The following is a 19,442-nucleotide window of genomic DNA, read 5'->3' as shown; positions in this document are numbered from 1 at the left end:
GAATATGTTTCTGAATGACCCATGGTGCTTGGTTTGAACCTCTGTAGCCTAAGAAAAAACAGATAAGTTTTCTACTTTTTCTGTAATGGTGAAAAACTTAGTTCAATACTGTTGAGATTCGCTCTCTCTCTCTCTCTCTCTCTCTCTCTCTCTCTCTCTCTTTTTTCTGTGTGTGTGTGTGTGTGTGTGTGTGTGTGTGTGTGTGTGTGTGTGTGTGTGTGTGTGTGTGTGTGTGTGTGTGTGTGTGTGCACTTGCATGCGAGCATGCAGGCGTGTGTCAGTGAAATATCTAGGGATAACCTTGGATGAGAAGCTAACTTGGACCCTTCATATTAAGAGTATCTGCTCCAAGGCAAAAAGCACTTTAGTGAGTACTAGGAGGGTTTGTGGCAAGTACTAGGAGGGTTTGTGGCACTGGATATACACCACAGTGGTTAGACCTAGGATTTCCTATGGGGCCGTAGTGTGGTGGAAGAAGGTAGAACAGTGGGTTGCTGCTAAAGAGCTTGCTAAGGTGCAGAGATTGGCTTGTTTAGCCATAACGGGTGGAATTAGCAGCACACCAACCGCTGGAATGGAAGCCATGCTGGACATGCCTCCACTTCACTTTTGGGTTTAAGATGGAGGCAGCAGCTGGGGCATACAGACTTAAAACTGGCCAAAACTGGGTCTCATTTGGATATCCAGAACCACACACTAACATAGTGAGTGAGGTAAATATAGGTATGGCTGGGAAAATGCCCGCAGACTATATAATAATTCCCTAACTGCTTCGACAAACCTTACAGTATAATAATTGGAAGTAGGGAGCAGTGGGAGAAAACAGTTCGACACCGTACAGGGGACATTGGTTCTCCGATGGGTCGAAAACAGATCAAGGCGTTGTGGCAGGGTTGTACGGGGTTCAGCCAAGACTGGAGAGCAGCATCTCTCTATGGAAACTGGCCTCTGTATTCCAAGTCAAAATTACTGCAATCAGGGCATGTGTGGAGGAGAATATGAGTAGGTGCTACAATGATCGTAGCATCTACATCTATTCAGACAGCCAGGCAGCCCTGAAATCATTGGCAGCTCCTGCAACAAGATCTAAGATTGTTGCAGATTGCCACAGGGCTCTGGTGGAGCTAGGGGGAAGCAATAGGGCGTACCTAGTGTGGGTCCCTGGCCACTCAGGGATCTGTGGCAGTGAACAAGCCGATAGATTGGCTAGGATGGGGGCAACAACTCCATTTATTGGACCGGAACCTATCTTGACAATCACCAAGGCTATGATCAAATTAGAACTATGGAACTGGCTTAGGAAACAGCATGTAGGGTATTGGACCAAGGTCCATAAACAAAAACATGGTAAGGTAATGATGCCCAAGCCATGTTTTAAAAGAAGCTCTGTAATCCTGGGATTGAACAGGAAAGAGATCAAACTCATGACTGAACTGATGACTGGCCATGGGAACTTCAAAAAACACCTACACACAATGGGTATAATGGAAGAGGACCCTAAATGTAGGATCTGTGATGAGGGTGAAGAAACTGCATCACACCTAATCTTTGAATGCATGGCATTGGAGAGTAAAAGATACAGAATCTTCGGGACAACTAGACCTGAAGAAATTGTCTAACAAAAAACTGGTAGAGGGACTCCTTGCACTATTTAACGGCACTGGTTGGTTTTACTAGATATACAGGGAGCGATACCGCACAATAAACCTAGTTTCAGTGTGGGCAGTGGCGGGTTAGACCTAAGCTGTTGTAGCTCTCCTGTTAAAATCAAATCAAAAATCAAATATCAAATCAATGCATGCGTGTGTGCCAATCCCATTGCTCTTCTTATGGATTGTTCTACGAAAATCCTCCATTCCGAAAATAATCCAGTTCTGATTAGTACAAATTTTTGACATAATTGTAAATATACTTCATGTAAACATTGTGCTCATTCATTGATATAACACTTACAAACTGGATAGTTAAGAACACTCCTGTAGCTGACATGCATGACTGATATACTAGTGTGTTTATTGATGATTCGACATCACCCCCAACCTCTGGTGATTAGTTAGGGTTGAATATGACACCAACTGCAAGTTGACCTAATACCACATTAAATGAGAAGATAAATGTGAAACATATAAAAAATTCATGAAAATAGATTTAATTGGGCCTGTGGAGATGAATTGACAGTCACGAAGAGTGCAAGTCAATCAGTTGTTGGTAGTTCTGTAGTATGTTTTGGTAATAACCTGTTGCAACATGCTTGCTACTAATGCATTATGAAGCTGAGTGGTATGTACTTAATCTCAGTAGACTCATCATTGAAAATGTTACATCTACACACACAACATTCTGCAAGGTAGTGGGCAAATATTATACAAAAGATAACAATTGCAAAATCCTTCTTGATTTACAGTATAGGAACAGTTAATACTAAGAATATTCAATTACATTACCTTTATCTTGAAAAGAACTCTTTAAGTTCATGACTAGCATTTCTTTACTCCAGAGAATATAAAGAAAGTGCTTTTGTTAATGTCATAAATAAGTTATCTGAGCTCGATTAAGGAAAAAAGAACTCATATCAAATCAAACTGGCAACAGAAACGGGCAAGAATATCATGATTTCTGTTTTTATCACATTCTTCCTGAAGACGTGAAGTAATGAATAAATTAAGCAAGGGTGAAATGAAAGTAAAAGTGAAATTTTCTGTATTTGATCAAACTAAAGATGTCTTCAACCCAAAGCCTTGTTTAAAAATCACAATGCTTGCTGGATGTGATCCTGTTGAAGGTGGTGTGACATTGCCTTCACCTGCCATTTGAACTGACTTAGTTATAGGACAGTCTGCAGTTTAGAAATTCAAATTATATTAGACTCATAAGATGCAGAATAGAAATTGGTACAAAGCTTGAAAGAAACAGATTCATTTGGTAGGAAATAAGAAATGTTGCTTGTAAGAATGTATTTAAGAATAATGAGGCACACCGCATTAAATTAAACAAAAGTTTCAGCATCTTAGAAAGTTAAAATTATACGGGAAGGGAAAATTATTTTACAAAGGTACTCGGGGAAAGAGCAAAACATCGTGAGACTATGAAAAAATGGAACAAGGCAGTTAACAAAAGGAAAGTTAGAGTTTCAGGCAAACAAAAACCAAGAACATGCTCAATTAAACAAAATTATTTGGGAATGTCTTCAGGACGATATGAAAAAAATACAATACAATTTTGTTAAAAATGTTGAAAACTATGAAACTATGAAGAAAACAAAACAGGCTCTTACATTTGTTAGTCACCACATTTCATCAGCTAAGATGTTGACTGGAACCGTAATTAAGAACAGAGAGGTACCTTTAAAGTTACCTTTAAATATTTGTATGAATAGGAGACGAAGTTAATAATGAAAATAATGACACGCCAGCAGTCGTGCCAGATTAGGTTTGTAAAGTAATTCGAGATACAAAGACTGGAAAGGTGCCTAAGAATGAAGGTGTTTCAGTAGAGGTAGTTAAAGCTGGAGATGTCATAATACAAAAGGAACTTGAAAAATTGTTTACAGGCTGTACGTGGAGGGACACAGTTTACCAAAAACTGGAAAGTTACTTCACAAGTAATGAGAGTGAAAAAAAAGTTTAAAAGTAATGACCCATAAGGCTAATTGCTCTAATGAACTAGATAGTCCATATAGTTATCACCTACTACATAGAAAAATTGTAGATTTTAATCAAGCAAGAGAAGAGGCTGGCTTAGAATTGGATACAGCACACTGGACCAACTGCAAGCCAGAATGAAATAAAAGAATGGTACAATGAGATTGAATTATTACTTTGTCTTAAATTAATAGACTTTTGAGAAAAAGATTTATGGAAAAGTTAATTAGATATTAGTAAATACAAATGTAAATGTATCAGGTTGTTGAGAATTTAATAAATGATACTGAATGCAGTGTACAGTTGTCTCAATAAAACAACTACAAATCCAGAAACTTTTCAAAAATTTGGAGGGAAAATTTGCTGTATATCGTCCATATATACTTACAAGGGAACCTCCCCATCGCACCCCCCTCAGATTTAGTTATAACTTGGCACAGTGGATAGGCCTTGATAAACTGAACACAGATCAATTGAGAAAACAGGAAGAAGTTGTGTGGAACTGTGAAAAAATAAGCAAAATATTCAAACTGAGTAGTCCATGGGCCACATAGGCAACATCAAAGAGAACGTGAGCTCAGGAGCGCTGTGGTCCCATGGTAGCATGAGCAGCTGTAGATGGAGAGGTCCTTGGTTCAAGTCTTCCCTCGTATGAAAATTTTAGTTTCTTTATTTTTGCATAGTTATCATCTGTCCGTCCGTTCATTGACGTCTCTGTTCACTGTAATAAGTTTAGTGTCTGTGTTTTGCGACAGCATCGCAAAACCGTGCGATTAGTAGACGAAAGGACGTGCGCCTCCGATCGGAACCGAAAACATTTGATCGCAAGGTCATAGGTCAACCGATTCCTCCACAGGAAAACACATCTGATATATTCTATACGACACTGGTGACTGCATGTGCGTCACATGACAGGAATATGTTGTCGACCCACCTAACTTGTACACTTGGCTACCTTGCCCGATTTAGGTTTTCTTGTGGATGTGATAATCACTCCCAAAAAAGTGATGAAAACATAATAGTTTGTTACATAAACTGAAAATAAAAAAGTAAACTTTTCACTCGATGGAAGATTTGAACCAAGGACCTTTCGTTCTGCAGCTGCTCACGTTACCACGAGACCACGGCGCTTCTGCGTTCCCAGTGTCTTTGATGTTGCCTATCTTCCCATGAACCACTCAGTTTGTTTATTTTGCTTATTTTTTCACAGTTCCACACAACTTCTTCCTGTTTTCTCAATTGATCTGTGTTCAGTTTTTCAAGGCCTATCCACTGTGCCAACTTATAACTAAATCTGAGGGGGGTGCGATGGGGAGGTTCCCTTGTTAGAAGTGGAGAAGTGCATTTGTGCCACTACTTGTAGTTAAATATAGTCATTCCACTAGTGCTTCGGTTTATTAGTCTGCGTTGTAGTTGGTTCTTTGACTCACAAAGGTCTAATGTTAGCTTGCTGCTACTGTTATTGTATTTTATATTTTATGGGGTGTTCTTAGTGATTTATTATAACCAGTATTTCATAAATTTTCACAGTAGAAGTTACTACAATTAGTAACAATAGATTGTCTGTGATGTTTGTAACCCACTGTTTATTTGCTCTATGACCCTAAAAGCACAGAGCTTTGTTTCACATGCCCTTCATCTGATCTGTATCTGGTCTTGTTAATATTACATTACAATACGTGTTAACCCTTTGCATTATGGTGTCGGACCTCCTCTAAAACACAGATTTTTCGTATTGACTCCAGTGTTGTGTGATACCTGGTAACAATTTTTATTTATGTATTTATTTTCCCTACAACTTTCTCTTTCTGTTGCAAGCAGTCCAACGTGTTTTGACATGTATTACCAACAGGTAATGAAAGTTGTTCCCTCTGTTTAACATTAGCCTACGTACTCACGTGTATGCTGGTTATACTGTCATTTTTGTGTGTCGAAGAAATGTTGGACATTAGTTCAGTAAATTGTAGTTGTAGATCTGAAGGCTTGTAAGCTTATTTCATCAAAATATGTGGGAAATTAAAGGTAGAGTAAATAAATTTGTAATGGAACTTGAATCTCACATAATTTGTATCTCACAGCATTGTTTATGTAGTGTAGAAGTACTGATGATAGAGCACAACTTACCTGATTTCTATGCAAAGATTCCTTACAGGTGGGACTGGCCATTTACACAAGTGTATTTTTCTGTGTAACAGAGTGGACATATCGGAACATCGTAAAGATCAAATATTTGAAGGTTATGCAGTATAGTTTGAATTTTTGACGGAAAAGTAGTTATAATCATCCTGACCCTCAAGTCCAGATACAGTATTTTCCTCTTTGGACGTGGCTCTGTACTGCGCTGGTTTTTAAGAAAGACATTTACTTAGTTTTGTGTGGGTAATATCAGTATAAAATTTCTGACATGTTTCCAGAGAAAGAACTTTATTGGATTTATTTGAGTCCTAGTATAGACTGTGTACTTTCTGACTAAAGTTCAGTGAAACAGCAACACAATTACAGACACTATCTTCATAGATTGTACTCTGGTTGGTGGTACCGTGTGAGGAAAATTAGTAACGGCTTGTTATACCATACTGGAAGGAGTCAAGGAAGATTCATATCTGAAAGGGTAAATCTGCCAATAAATCAATACAGACAACTTTATTCACAAATATAATAGATTTCTCCAAACCTTTATCACTTATTTGATAAATCTTTTCCATTGAATAACTGTAAGCAGATATGCAGTACTAATAAGCAACGAGTTTGGATAACCAGTGGCATTGGAATATCATGTAGGAGAAACAGAAGCTGTATTTTAGTATGGATAGTCACAGCTCAGTTACAGAATTTCATTACAGGCAGTACTGGAAAGTGCTGAAGCTGAATCATCAGACTACTAAAACAATGCATCCGCCAAGAGAATAGAAAGCTCTCAGAATAAAGTTAAACATATGGTCAGTGATCAAAGAGGTATCGAGGCAGAATATGGATGCTCAACATATTGCACCTCTCTTATGTGAGAATGAAGCTGTTAGTAACCCACCAGAGTTATGCAAAATATTTAATGACCCTTTCCTGTCAGTAGTTGACAGGTTACATCAAAATTTTATTGGGATAGGTAAATATGCAAAGCTCCTAAAAGATTGTGTTCTGAGACAATTATATCATATGTAGCTACAATAAACTAGCAAAGATGAATTGGAATCAGTTATTAAGTCACTAAGGAGTAAAGATTTCCATTGGTTTGATGAAATATCAAGTAGGACTAGGAAGATCAGTGCATCACGTATTAGTTCTGTACCCAATCACCTGCCTGTGGAATGTGTCTTTCAAGTGTGACCAGTTTCCTGACACACTGAAATTCTCGTTATTGAAATACTAATTTCCTTTACACTGTTCTTGCCACAGTGGACCCTTGCTCTATCTTTCTGCACCAGTTCAGAAAAGTATCCCTTTCCGTGGCTAAAATCCTGTCCCAAGTCCTGTTTCTCAGATGCTGCCTAAACCATGGACTCCCCCCAAATGCTCAAACTGTAAAGATTCCTTTCTCTGGATCCCATCCCTCCTTTCACAGTGACCTACACCTCTTCATATTCTGCCAATCCCTAGCCCTGGTACTGCAAAAATACATCTCCAAGGCACAGGCATACCATAACCACCTCTGCTCCCTCTGCAAGATACTACTACGCGGCAGTACCTACTCCATACATCACATATCTGAAATTGAATCCCTTGCTCTCCAGCACCTGGAGGAGCTTACCAGACACCACCTTGATAAGTTATCCAACCTGCTGACATCCTACTGCCAGCTCAGGGTGCCACTATCCAACCCTATCGCACCCCACCCACAGCCCACAGTGTTCCTCCTTGTCCACCCCTCATAGCAGCTAAACCCTGCCTAGCTGAACTTTTCAGCTTGACACATCCCGCAAAACTCCCTACCAAACCTCCAACAAATCCAGAGCCAAAACATTCCCGTAACACTGTTACTAACATTTTGACCAAAACCCTCAGCTCCACAGAAGTTTCAGTACTATCCAAAGGTGTCATCTTTTGCCCTAGACCCAGTTTAAGCATGTTGGACTTGTCAAAGACATACTTGCCATCTCATGATCCCTGCAATGGAAGCACTTCTTTGCCATCAGTCCCTCCAACCAAAACCACCCTAATTTCAACATTGAACCCTGTGTCTTCCAGTTCATATCCCCATCCAGCCATGATCCTGCCCCCCCCCCTCCCACCCTAACCACCTGGTGGTTACCTTCTAGGAATTCTTTACCTCCAACTGAACCTATCATCCCTCCCCAGCTCCCCTCCTCAGAATATCAACCTTTCAGTAGAAGTAAGAATAGCTATACACAACCTCAAAACAAATCCTGATCTAATCACCTTATCTGTAGACACCACTGTTGTTATGAATTGCTGTGACTACCTGGCAGAAGGCCTCCACCAGTTATCTGACTTCTTCGCCTATAAACTCTACGAGAGAGATGCCATCCCAGAAGTCCAACACAAACTCCAATCCCTGCTTATAGCCTTAGGCCCTTCCCAGACCATCTTCCCTGAATCCATTTCACCTTCACCTTTATGACAGCCCGCGCACCCACCTTCTACATGCTGTTCAAAATCACAAACCCAACAACCCTGGACTCCACATTGTGGCTGGTTATTGTGCTCCCACTGAAAGAATTTCAGCCCTCATTGACCAACACCTCCAACCAGTTGCCCATAATCTAGCCTCCCACGTCAAAGATACCAACAGTTTACTTCACTGACTCTCCACCATCCCCACCCCTTTATCTCCTGGATCCCTAATTGTCACTGTTGACACCATCTCCCTATACACCAACATTCCTTGTGCCCATGGTCTTACTGCTATTGAACCCCAAATTTCCCAAGGGAAAGGCTCCAAACTCTCTACATCATTCCTCATACACTTTACTAGCTTTATCATAATTCACAACTACTTCTCTTGTGAAGGGAAGATATGTAAACAAATCCACAGCACAGCCATGGGCACCTGCATGGCACCCTCCTAAGCCACCCTTTTTATGAGCCTTCTAGAGGAGACCTTCCTAGCCTCCTTAAACACCAAGCCCCTAGTCTGGTTCAGTTTAATTGATGACACCATGATCTGGACTCAGGGCCAAGACACCATATCTTCGTTCCTTCACAGCCTCAACACCTTCTCTCCCATTTGTTTCATGGGGTCCTCCTCAATCGTCCTCCTCAATCCATGTGCCACCTTTCTAGATATTGACCTCCTCCTCTCTGATGGCTCTGTCTGCACCTCTGTCCACCTTATACCCACCAGTTGGCAACAGTACCTGCATTTTGACAGCTGTCATCCCTTTCACACCAAAAAAATCTCTCCCATGCAGCCTGGTCACCTGGGAATGCAGTGACAAATACTCCCTTGCTCAGTATGCTCAGGGTTTCAGCAAGGTCTAGACAGACAGACTGTATCCCCTATGTCCCCCAGACCTAGTCCGCAAACAAATCTCGTGTGCCATTTCCTCTCGCATACCCAATCCTCTCTCAACCCCCAGGAACCAGCTCAAAAAGGAGTGTCCCTTTCATCACCCAGTACCACTCTGGAATGGAACAACTGAACCACATCCTTTGCCAGGGTTTTGATTACCTATCATCATGCCCTGAAATGAGGGGCATCCCACCTAAGATACTTTTCACCCCTCCTGAAGTGGTGTTCCATCACCTATCCAACCTCCAAAACATCCTAGTCCGTCCCTATGCCACTCCCAATCCCTTGCCACAAGGATCATATCCCTGTGGAACACTCATGTGCAAAACCTACTCAATCCACCCACCCAGCATTTCTTATTCCAGTGCTGTCATAGGTTTATCCTACCCCATCAGTTGATGGGCCACCTATGAGAACAGCCATGTCATTTACCAGCTCTTCTGCAATCATTGCACAGCTTTTCATATTGGTATGACTACCAACCAGCTGTCCAACAGGATGACTGGCCACTGCCAACTGTATGGTCAAGAGCAGAGTAGACCAACCTCTGGCACAACATGCAGCTGAACACTACACACTTGATTTCAATGGCTGTTTCAGTACCCGAGCCATCTTGATCCTTCTCTCCACCACCAGCTTTTCTGAATTGCATAGATGGGAGTTATCCTTACAACACATTCTCTGCTCCTGTAATTAAACTGGACCAATTTCCCCCCCCCCCCCCCCCCTCCCTGTCCTATCATCTCCTCCCCATTCTCACCTTCCACCCTGTTATATTTCAGCCCTCTGCCAGTGCATCTGCCTATCCTTCCTCATTCCTCTTTTTCTTTTTTTTTTTTCTTTTTTTTCTTTTTTCCGCACCTTCCTGCCCCACAAACACTTGAGGGAAAATGGTAACCTCACACTTTGGAAAACACGCAATATATCCCAAAGCTAAAGAAAAAATTATTTCAGTTGGAGCAATAATAAAAAGAAGAATGAAAGTATTTTTAATGAGAACAGAGTGGAAGTTTGCAACTCAGGTTTAGTTACAGCAGGAATTAAGATGGCTAATCAGTGTTTTCAAGTGTTTAATCAGTGTTATCAAACATTGTTTAAATGTCCAAATGTACTACAGGCAGATGCAGCTGCATTGAATTCCACAATGATCTGGCATGAGAAACTTGGACACATCAGTTCAGAAGTCTGAAGAACATGGCTGACATGAACTTAATTCCTGGTGGAAAAATGAAGGAAGATGAAGATCTGGATATTGAATTATGCCAGTCTGGCAAGATGAGGAGAAAATTATTTAATTAAAATTTAGAATCATGATCAAAAGTTCTGATGAATTTATTCATGCAGATTTGGGTGGATGATTGAGAAAATCATCTCTTGGAGGTGCACATTTGTACATAGTTTTCAAGGATGATTGCACATCAAGTAGATTTGTGTATTTTCCTAAAGGGGAACAGGATACTTTCCCTGTGCCTTTGGAATGTCAGGGACTGATTGAAAGACAAACTGGAAACAAAATCAAAGTTATGAGAATTGAAAAAGGAATGGAATCTGTAAATAAGCAATCTGAAGATTATTAAAATGGAATAATACATGAGAAAACAAGTCCATATACACCACAGCAAGATGGGCAGATTGATCAAGAAAACAGGTCCATAGTTGACTGTGCACACACAATTTTATTAAGTACAGACTTGTGTAACAAGTTGTGGGCAGAGCCATTGAATTGGGCTGCATATATCTTAAATCAATGGCCATGTGAAGCAAACAATAATGTTACACTGTATGAAAACTGGTTTGGAAAACATCTTTTAAAACACGTGAGGGAGTTTCGATCAGCGGCATCTGTACATATTCCTAATCAGTTAAGATCAAAATGGGATAGTAAATTGAAGAAACTGATCATGGTGGGCTGTGATGGGTATAGTACCAATTATCACATCTACAATCTTGAGTTGAAGAAAATTACAATTTCCTGCAGTGTCTCTTTCAGTGAAGAAGAAATCCATGGCTTAAACAGGAACAGAAATATGCTGCACTTTATGTCAAGACACCGTGCTGTAGAAATTGTTCAAGAGGAATCTGAAGAGAATGATACTAGTAAACAAGTTAGGAAAAGGGAAGGTTGAATCTGGATCAATCTGATCGGTGAACACCTGCTCGTTTTCAGTACCAAGATACAGAGTTTTCTGCCGTTATCTGTGAACATCAACTTTTTTAAGAGGCAGTGGCATTGCAAGATTCATCAAAGTGGGAACAAGCAATGGAAGAGGAAATGACATCTTTGAAGAAGAATGCAACTTATGACTTGCTATCATTACCAAACAATCCAGTGCCGTTTGATGTAAGTGGGCCTATCATGTGAAGCAAAATTCTGATTGAAAAATTTACCACTTTAATGCTGGATTATGTGTAAAGAGCTATTTGCTGTGAGAAGGCACTGATTATGAAGACAGTTCTCTACTGTGGTCCGATATGCCTGAGAGTTTTACAAGATATCTAAAGACTGTGTTCCTCTATGGGGATTTCAAAGAAATAGTTTACATGTAACAATCAAAAAGGTTTGTTTTAGGAGACCCAAATATCATTTACAAATTGAGGAAGAGTCTATACTGACTCAGTCAACATGCTATCATAATCAAAAATTTGTAAAATTTCACAAAATATTTGGCCTTGAGCATCTAATTCCAGACAAATGTGTTTTCCATGCTTTAATAAATGCCTGATTCTCTATGCCGATGACGACAAGCTTATCTGTAAGTCTCCAAAAATATTGGAAAACATTTTGACAACAATAGGTGCAACATTCGAAAATACTTTGGGAAATTTTTTAGATTAGATTAGATTAACTTTCATTCCAACTGATCCGTAGTGAGGAGGTCCTCTAGGATGTGGAACATGTCAGAAGAACAACAATACATGACAAATATATACGACTAAAACAAATAAGCTAATGTACCATTCCACAGTTCCCAAGTGGAATGATCATCATTTTTTAATGAACACTATATGAGTCATTTTACAAATACTAATGCACTGAATTTAAAATAAAAAAGTTTTTTATTTATTTATAAGGTAATAAACATGTAATACAACTACTATAATACTTATTTACAATGAACACATTACTGCACTGAAATGGTGCAGAAGTTAGATTGTACTTACACACACACACACACACACACACACACACACACACACACACAAATTTTCAATGAACACATTACTGCACTGAAATTGTGCAGAAGTTATATTGTACTTATATACAAATCAGTTGGTTTTATTGAGAAATTCATCAATGGAGTAGGAGGAGTTGGCCACCAATAAATCCTTCAGGCTTCTCTTAAACTGAATTTCATTGGTTGTTAAGCTTTTTATGGCTGCTGGCAAGTTATTGAAAATGTGTGTTCCTGAATAATGCACACCTTTTTGTACAAGACTAAGTGACTTTAAATCCTTGTGAAGATTATTCTTATTTCTAATATTGATTCCATGAATTGAGCTGTTAGTTTGAAAAAGTGATATATTTTTAATGACAAATGGAAAATACTTCTGTGGATTCGAAATTGAACACAACCATTCTGCAAAAGAAATTTACACAGGTCAGCAAAGATATATCAGTCGTCTATTTTGGAAGTTGAACACAGATTCAAAACCAAACTCCACTCCTTTTGAAGCTGGAACCATGTTGCATAGTGGACAATCTCCAGCAAAACCAACATGAGGTAAAGGAGATGGAAAACAAGCCCTATCGATAGGCAGTCAGTAGCTTAATGTTTGCAGCAACTGTCTTGTGGTCAGACATCATGTTTATTGTGAGCATGTTGAGCAGGTTTCTACCTAATCCAGGTCTTGATCATTGGCATTCTGTCAAAAAGATTATGAGGAATCTGTAGAGGACCAAGGATCCAGTCATAAGGTACAGACCCAACTCTACTAGTTGATGATCTATGATACTTTGACACTGGTTTTGCTTTTGAGTTTAGAACTCTTCAGTGAGCTTGTTAACAGCTGTACCTGTGACATAGTGTTTATGCTGGCAGAAATGTGTAACTGGATCAACAGTGGAGAGCGAATACATTGCAGTGGCAGATGCTGATACAGAAGTTGTATGGTTGCAAGGTTTTCTTAATGAATTTTGTTTTCAATTAGAAAAACCAACTGTGATCTATGTGGACAATCAAACTCCTATTCACTTGATTAAAAACATAGAACATTTCAAACGTACCATACACATACACATTTTCTACCATTATACATGTGAACGCATTGCAAATAATGAGGTTGAAGTTTGTTCTGATAAACAGTTCACAGATTTGTATGCGAAACCTTTAACTATGGACAAATTTATATTGGATAGAAGAGCTCTCTGTCAGTGATGTCAAAAACAAACTCAAGAAATCGAGTGGGGGTGTTTGCAAGAGAAAGGTTCTTGTATTGAGTATTGTTGATGGCTTTATTTCAAGATTCGTAATGTGAGCGCAACATGTTCTGTGACATTATCTTTATTATTGTGGTCATGGTGTCACTTGGTACTGATAATAAGAGCAATTTTTTATTTAACTCTAATTTATTTTAATGTGATTTAGTACTTTTGTTACTAGCCAATATCCATTACATATTCTGGCTTTTTACAAATGAATACAGAATTGATACATATTCCTGTATGGCTGGCAGGGATAAAATCATAATTTCTGCCTTGGGAAGGATAGTTGTCCATGTCCCGTTTTGCTTTTGTTGATGTTCATCTTATATCCTCCTTTTAAAACCCTGTCCATTCTGTTCAGCTGCTCTTCCAGGCCCTTTGCTGTCTCTGACAGAATTACGTCATGCTTTTTTATATATTTTTAAAATATTATTTAATATTAATTTTGGAAAACTTTCTTTTGGAGAACACTGTTATGTAGTTATCAAACAATTTTTTCAGCAGTGAATAAAGATAGTGTGCAGACACTTTTATTTTATGTTAAGTGAAACTGTCACAAAAAGTATGTCAAATTAATATGCACCTGAATAGATTTTGTGCACACTTCTGACATTATTCATAAAAATGTAAAATTGAATGTAGTTACAGACATTGAGGGTATTTTTGTTCCATCGTTACAACTGTTTGTATTTGTTGTTAACTTTCATTTAACTTCTTTGCAGGAACTCAGTGATGTTGGAAAGAGTGTCACTGAATTGGGTATTCAACAGAACCACGTATTAACTGTTAAAATTCTCAGAATTGTTGCGAATAAAAACAAACTTGTGCTATCTGCAAAGGTGTCTCACTGTTGGAATGGCAATATTCAAGTAAGTTAGTTTTCTGTTGCATATTTTAAGAATTCTATAGGTAAATTTATGTGGTAATGGCTGCAATATTGTCACATAGAAGAAGGTGTAATTAGATGAATGATGAACACTAGCTTCAGTTAACGAAGGTTTATTCAGCACTTAGACATATAAGAGTGCAGAGCGAAATGCCTCCGCCCAGAACACATACGGTGTATATATACACTTACAGAACATTCCAGTACAATGATTCTTGACGTTTGTGGATACTTCTAGAATGTACTCGAACCGAATATTGAACTCACGACCCTCCACGCAACAGTCTAGTATCATAACCACTACACCACGGTGACTGTGCTACTCAACTTCTTCTGTGACAGTATGAGTAATATTGACATTTAATTTGTTGTTTTCCTTGTCCTGTTCAGTATTTGTGGCTTGGGGTTATGTTCTATCATTAATCATTTCTGTCTAGACATCATAGGAGATAAAATGATAATAAAGAAACAAAAATTCATTGCGTGCCAAAGAATTTCTTGAATATAAAAACAAATAATTTCCAATTTAAGTCTTTTAAGGCAGTGAAGGCTTGTCAGTCAGCACAAAAGTTAAAGATGTTAATTTCAGTTAGTACTATATTAACTCTGAGCATCATAACAGCTTTAATTTAATCACCTCTGTAATAACATAACAGGATATGATTGAAGAAAGTGACAGATGGTGGATAGTATGAAATGATATAGTGTAGATCCTCAAAAAAGAGTAAATTTTGCTGGTAAAAGGAAAGTGTATGTAAAACATAGAGGTGAAATATCAGACCTAAATGAACGTGTTCCTGGTTTGCAAATTACGATCAGTACACTAAAAGTGGATACAAGTAAACTTACATTCGAAATTTGTGAGCTGATGTTGAAGCAAACTACGATGAAATGCAATCGAGAAAATGCAATGTCTGTGGATAAGTGGACAAAAGTTGTGTACAAAAGCAGTCCTCAGAAAGGGGAAAGCCTAAAGAAATGTGAAAACAATGTAAATTTCATGGATGACAACCGTTACAAAGCACTAACTGTAATGAACTGTGAAAACTCGACAAGTGAACAGAGTGCTCTCAAAATGTTAGAAAATGGTCAGGACAGTAACTCCTTTAAGATAAGTAAAGGAAACTGCAAGAAAGCGGAAAACCAATAAAAGTGTGAAAGCAATGCAGATGTAGTGAACAACAGCTGTGATATTAAAAGAGAACTGAACACACTAAAATTTCCTTGTGATAGCTCAATTCATTTTGAAAAACAGACAGATAGGAAACCAATTGTGAACTTGATGACCTTAAGCTATGCTGAAGTATTGAGTGATGCCACACACTATAATGTTGCCACACAGCTTGATAATGAATATGTGCAAAGAGACCAGGGCACTACTTCAGATCCCCAATCTCAGTCTATCCTAAAAACAGTCATACAAAGGAAGGTAATCATTCTTGGTGACACCCATGGTTGTGGCATTTCTTTCCGTTTGATCGAACCATCTAATACACGTGCAGCAGCTTTCATTAAGCTTGGTATGTCATTTATGGAAATTAATAAACTTACAAAACTTCCAGAAATAGTTGAGCTGTCTTCCAGTGGTTTTGTTATGTTAATCGGAGGCTTGAATGGTGTTTAGAAGAATGAAACGTCCATAGCCCACATTCAGGCGGGACAGACCTCTTGCTGTCTTGTAATAACACTCTGATATTTTTGCATGTCAGCATCAGGTTAACAAAGTGGATTACATTCAGGTGGGACAGACCTCTTGCTGTCTTGTAATAACACTCTGATAGTTTTGCATGTCAGCGTCAGATCTTTAAAAAATAAGGTAGATGTTCTTAGTGTTATCCTAGGAGAGATTCGACAATATTTGTATGAGCCTTCAAGCTGTTGTTTAGTATCAAGTTTTTGTAGAAGTTGAACAACTATGAAGGTACTTCAACATACATCAGCAATGATCTTTTGGTAAAATACACTAATCTTGAAGTCAGTAATTTCTGCATTGAAAGTGTGTTTGAGTCTGCTGCTATATTATTGCCAGGTCTCACATTAATTGTAGTGTCTTTATGCCACATTCCTGTCAGCAGTGTTGATGTCTTCACAGAGATACTAGATATAACAATCTCCCACTTGCAAAAATACAGTCAACATAAAATTTTAATCTTTGGGGTTATTGACACTGACATTAGGGTTACAACAAAAAACCACTTTTTACTTGCTTAATGTTCTCAGGTCACACAATAACATTTTGTGCAAATAACAAGCCAACAAAACAGCTATCGTGTCTGGACAATGTTATAACAAATATAGAAAGAAATATTTATGAAATAGGGCTTCTTAATACCATATATCTATCAAATCATGAAGGGATATGGTTGAAACTGCTGACAACAAATCCCACAGAGCAATTTGAACAACCAAAGAACATTAAAATTGTTAAGATTCTCAATGCCTTCAGATGCTGTGTATGATAGAATGCTCAAACGTCCTCTCTTAGTTTACAAATGTTGATGATGAAACTTTTGACAACAGCTTTGTAAATCTTATTTCTAATGTGCTTAATAATTCTAATATGTGTAATAAATGCTGCCCTAAAATATTAAAAAGACACAAGGGGAAACCAGGAAAAAGTAATCATGTAAGTTTATATTGCTGGTTCACACCTGACCTCAAAAAATTAAGAACAAAGTCATCAATCCCTTTAACATATCAAAGAACAGAACAAAAACAAGAACTAAATAAGAGGTGCAGTACAGATCAGGAACTGGGTAATACTAATAGTGCCACTTGTGACAATGTCACACACAATTAAATGAACAACTTCTGATAACAAAGGACACACAACAAAATGACTACTATAAGCCAGGCATTAATAAACATAAAAAACAAAGTTATTCATATCCCACAACAAACTTGCATCATCATCATTCAAGCGGGCACAAATTGCAGTCACTGATGTCTTAGTAACTATAGCAACAATTCAGCAATTCAAACACAGAAGATTTCTATGGTCTGTCTAATTTTCTCAATAAAAAGATAGCAGACATTATAGTTTGACCACTCTTTGACAACTCTGTGTACTAATAAATTGGATTTTTATGAGTTTTTCTTTTCCAGCCTGCTTAAAGATAACAGTAGTTATTCTCCATAAAGGAGGAGACAAATCATGTGTTGATAACTACTGTATTATTTCTCATATACCAACACTTTCGAAAATAGTAGAATATTACATGTACCAGGAAATTTAGAACCATTTCACATGCAGTGTAACACTAACCAACACTCAGTATCACTTCAGGGCAAAATTCATCCACACTGCAAGCTGTCGAACATTACTCCGTGCCTTTGAAGCAAAATCATCTGTTGAGGCCCTACTGATTGACCTAGTCAAGATATTTGACTCTGTGAGTCATCAGATCCTAATAGATAAACTTACGTACTGCGACATTCGAGATATAGAATTATATCTTGATAATAGGAAACAGAAGTTGTACACTTTAATGGTATGAGCTCTGGATTCCTAGGTCTTTCAAGAGGCGTGCCTCAAGGCTATGTACTGGGACACTTATTGTTTATAATCTATATTAATGACCTACATAGTATCATACCATGTAAATCTGTTCTGTATACTGATGGTACCATTGCAACTGGAAATGGCATAAGGACCTACAGGAACAAAGCAGAGCTAACCTAAGAATTTCTAGTAACTGATTTAAAGACAATGGATTAACTGCAAATCAAAATAAAACCAAAAATATGATTTTTTAGTTTACGTGATACCAAAAATGATGGTTGGTTAAACTTCTTGGTGCGCGCTTGGGTTACAAATTAACTTGGAAGCTCCACACAGATTCTACAAGCACTAAATTATCAAGAGTCATTTATCTGTTACATAAACTTAGAGCATGTGTGAATGAAAGCATGATGCTCAACTCCTATTATGCATTTTTTCATAGTCACATAACATGCTGCATTCTGCTTTGGGACAGCTCCACTGGAGTAAAAAGAGCTTTTACATGGCAGAAAGAGGCTATCAGATGCATAGTGAGTATTCTCAAAAACATGTATCATGTAGGCTGCTGTTCAAGAAACTGGGTGTCATGACAGTTCCATCATTATTTTGTTTAGTTGTCTAGTCTACATAAAAGAAAACGAAGAGAGCTACATATAAGGCAATCATTTCATTGTCACAATAAATGTTGCAAAGGAAAGATTGAGAAATCCTTTACAAGAATAAGCAAGACTCACAATAGTTGTACATATCATGGAGCAGAACTGTTCAATGTACTGCTGCCAGAAGCACATGCTACCTCATTAAGAACTTCTAGAAATTTTCTACAAAATTGGCTTAAAAAGAAAGCTTTTGATGCCGTAGAAGAATTTTTTGATTATGCAAAGCAAGATCTAAAATTTTAGCTTATACTCATTGTATGTTTGTATGCAAATCTAAAGGATTTAACTGTTTTCTTTATTGTTATATGTAGCATTATGTATTATTCAATTTGTACAAACTATTAACATCAATAGCATGCGAAATGATCAAAGACGAAATAAGCACATTGTCGTCGGCGGTGGCTGATACTCGTATCCGAGTTTTCATTTCTCTCCTGAGATTTCCTTTGTCACGGTTCAGGCATGGAAGTGTTGTTGATGGCTTAGCAATCCAATCCTAGCGTGGAACAGGCAGCCACAGACATTACAGCTGATGGAAGGTGGAGGACGTGGCTGAGCCTGGAGGAGTTTACGTCTCCGGCGTTTATCATTCTCCATTCTTCGACGTTCCTGCTCAAAGTTTTGAAGAGAATTTGAGGTAACTGAGTGCCAGCGACTTCGATCTTCTGCTATTGTGGACCAGTTACTCGGATCCATGTTCAAGTTTTTCAGATTTTTCTTGTACTGATCCTTATAACGTTTGAGAGGGGCACATAGTGGCCTTTTTTACCTGTGCTCACTTCGCTGTACAGCATTTGGCGTGGAAGTCTGTCATTTTTCATCCGCTGGACATGTCCGACCCATCTGAGTTGATGCCCAATGATA

The 19,442-nt window shown here is 38.3% G+C and overlaps 1 protein-coding gene across 1 annotated transcript in view; it reads left to right on the top strand.

The window, feature by feature from the left end:
* LOC126253037 (protein RRP5 homolog) overlaps nt 1-19,442 on the top strand; it is a 172,494-nt gene that overhangs the window by 85,378 nt on the left and 67,674 nt on the right. The window contains exon 13 of the mRNA XM_049954106.1: nt 14,254-14,400. Coding sequence (XP_049810063.1) covers nt 14,254-14,400 — 147 coding nt within the window. The remainder of the gene's footprint in view (nt 1-14,253; nt 14,401-19,442) is intronic.

The sequence above is a fragment of the Schistocerca nitens genome, chromosome 4 (genome assembly GCF_023898315.1).
Source record: "Schistocerca nitens isolate TAMUIC-IGC-003100 chromosome 4, iqSchNite1.1, whole genome shotgun sequence".
Taxonomy (NCBI): domain Eukaryota; kingdom Metazoa; phylum Arthropoda; class Insecta; order Orthoptera; family Acrididae; genus Schistocerca; species Schistocerca nitens.
The sequence above is the reverse complement of the archived record's forward strand: the minus strand, read 5'-3'. Positions and strand labels throughout refer to the sequence as shown.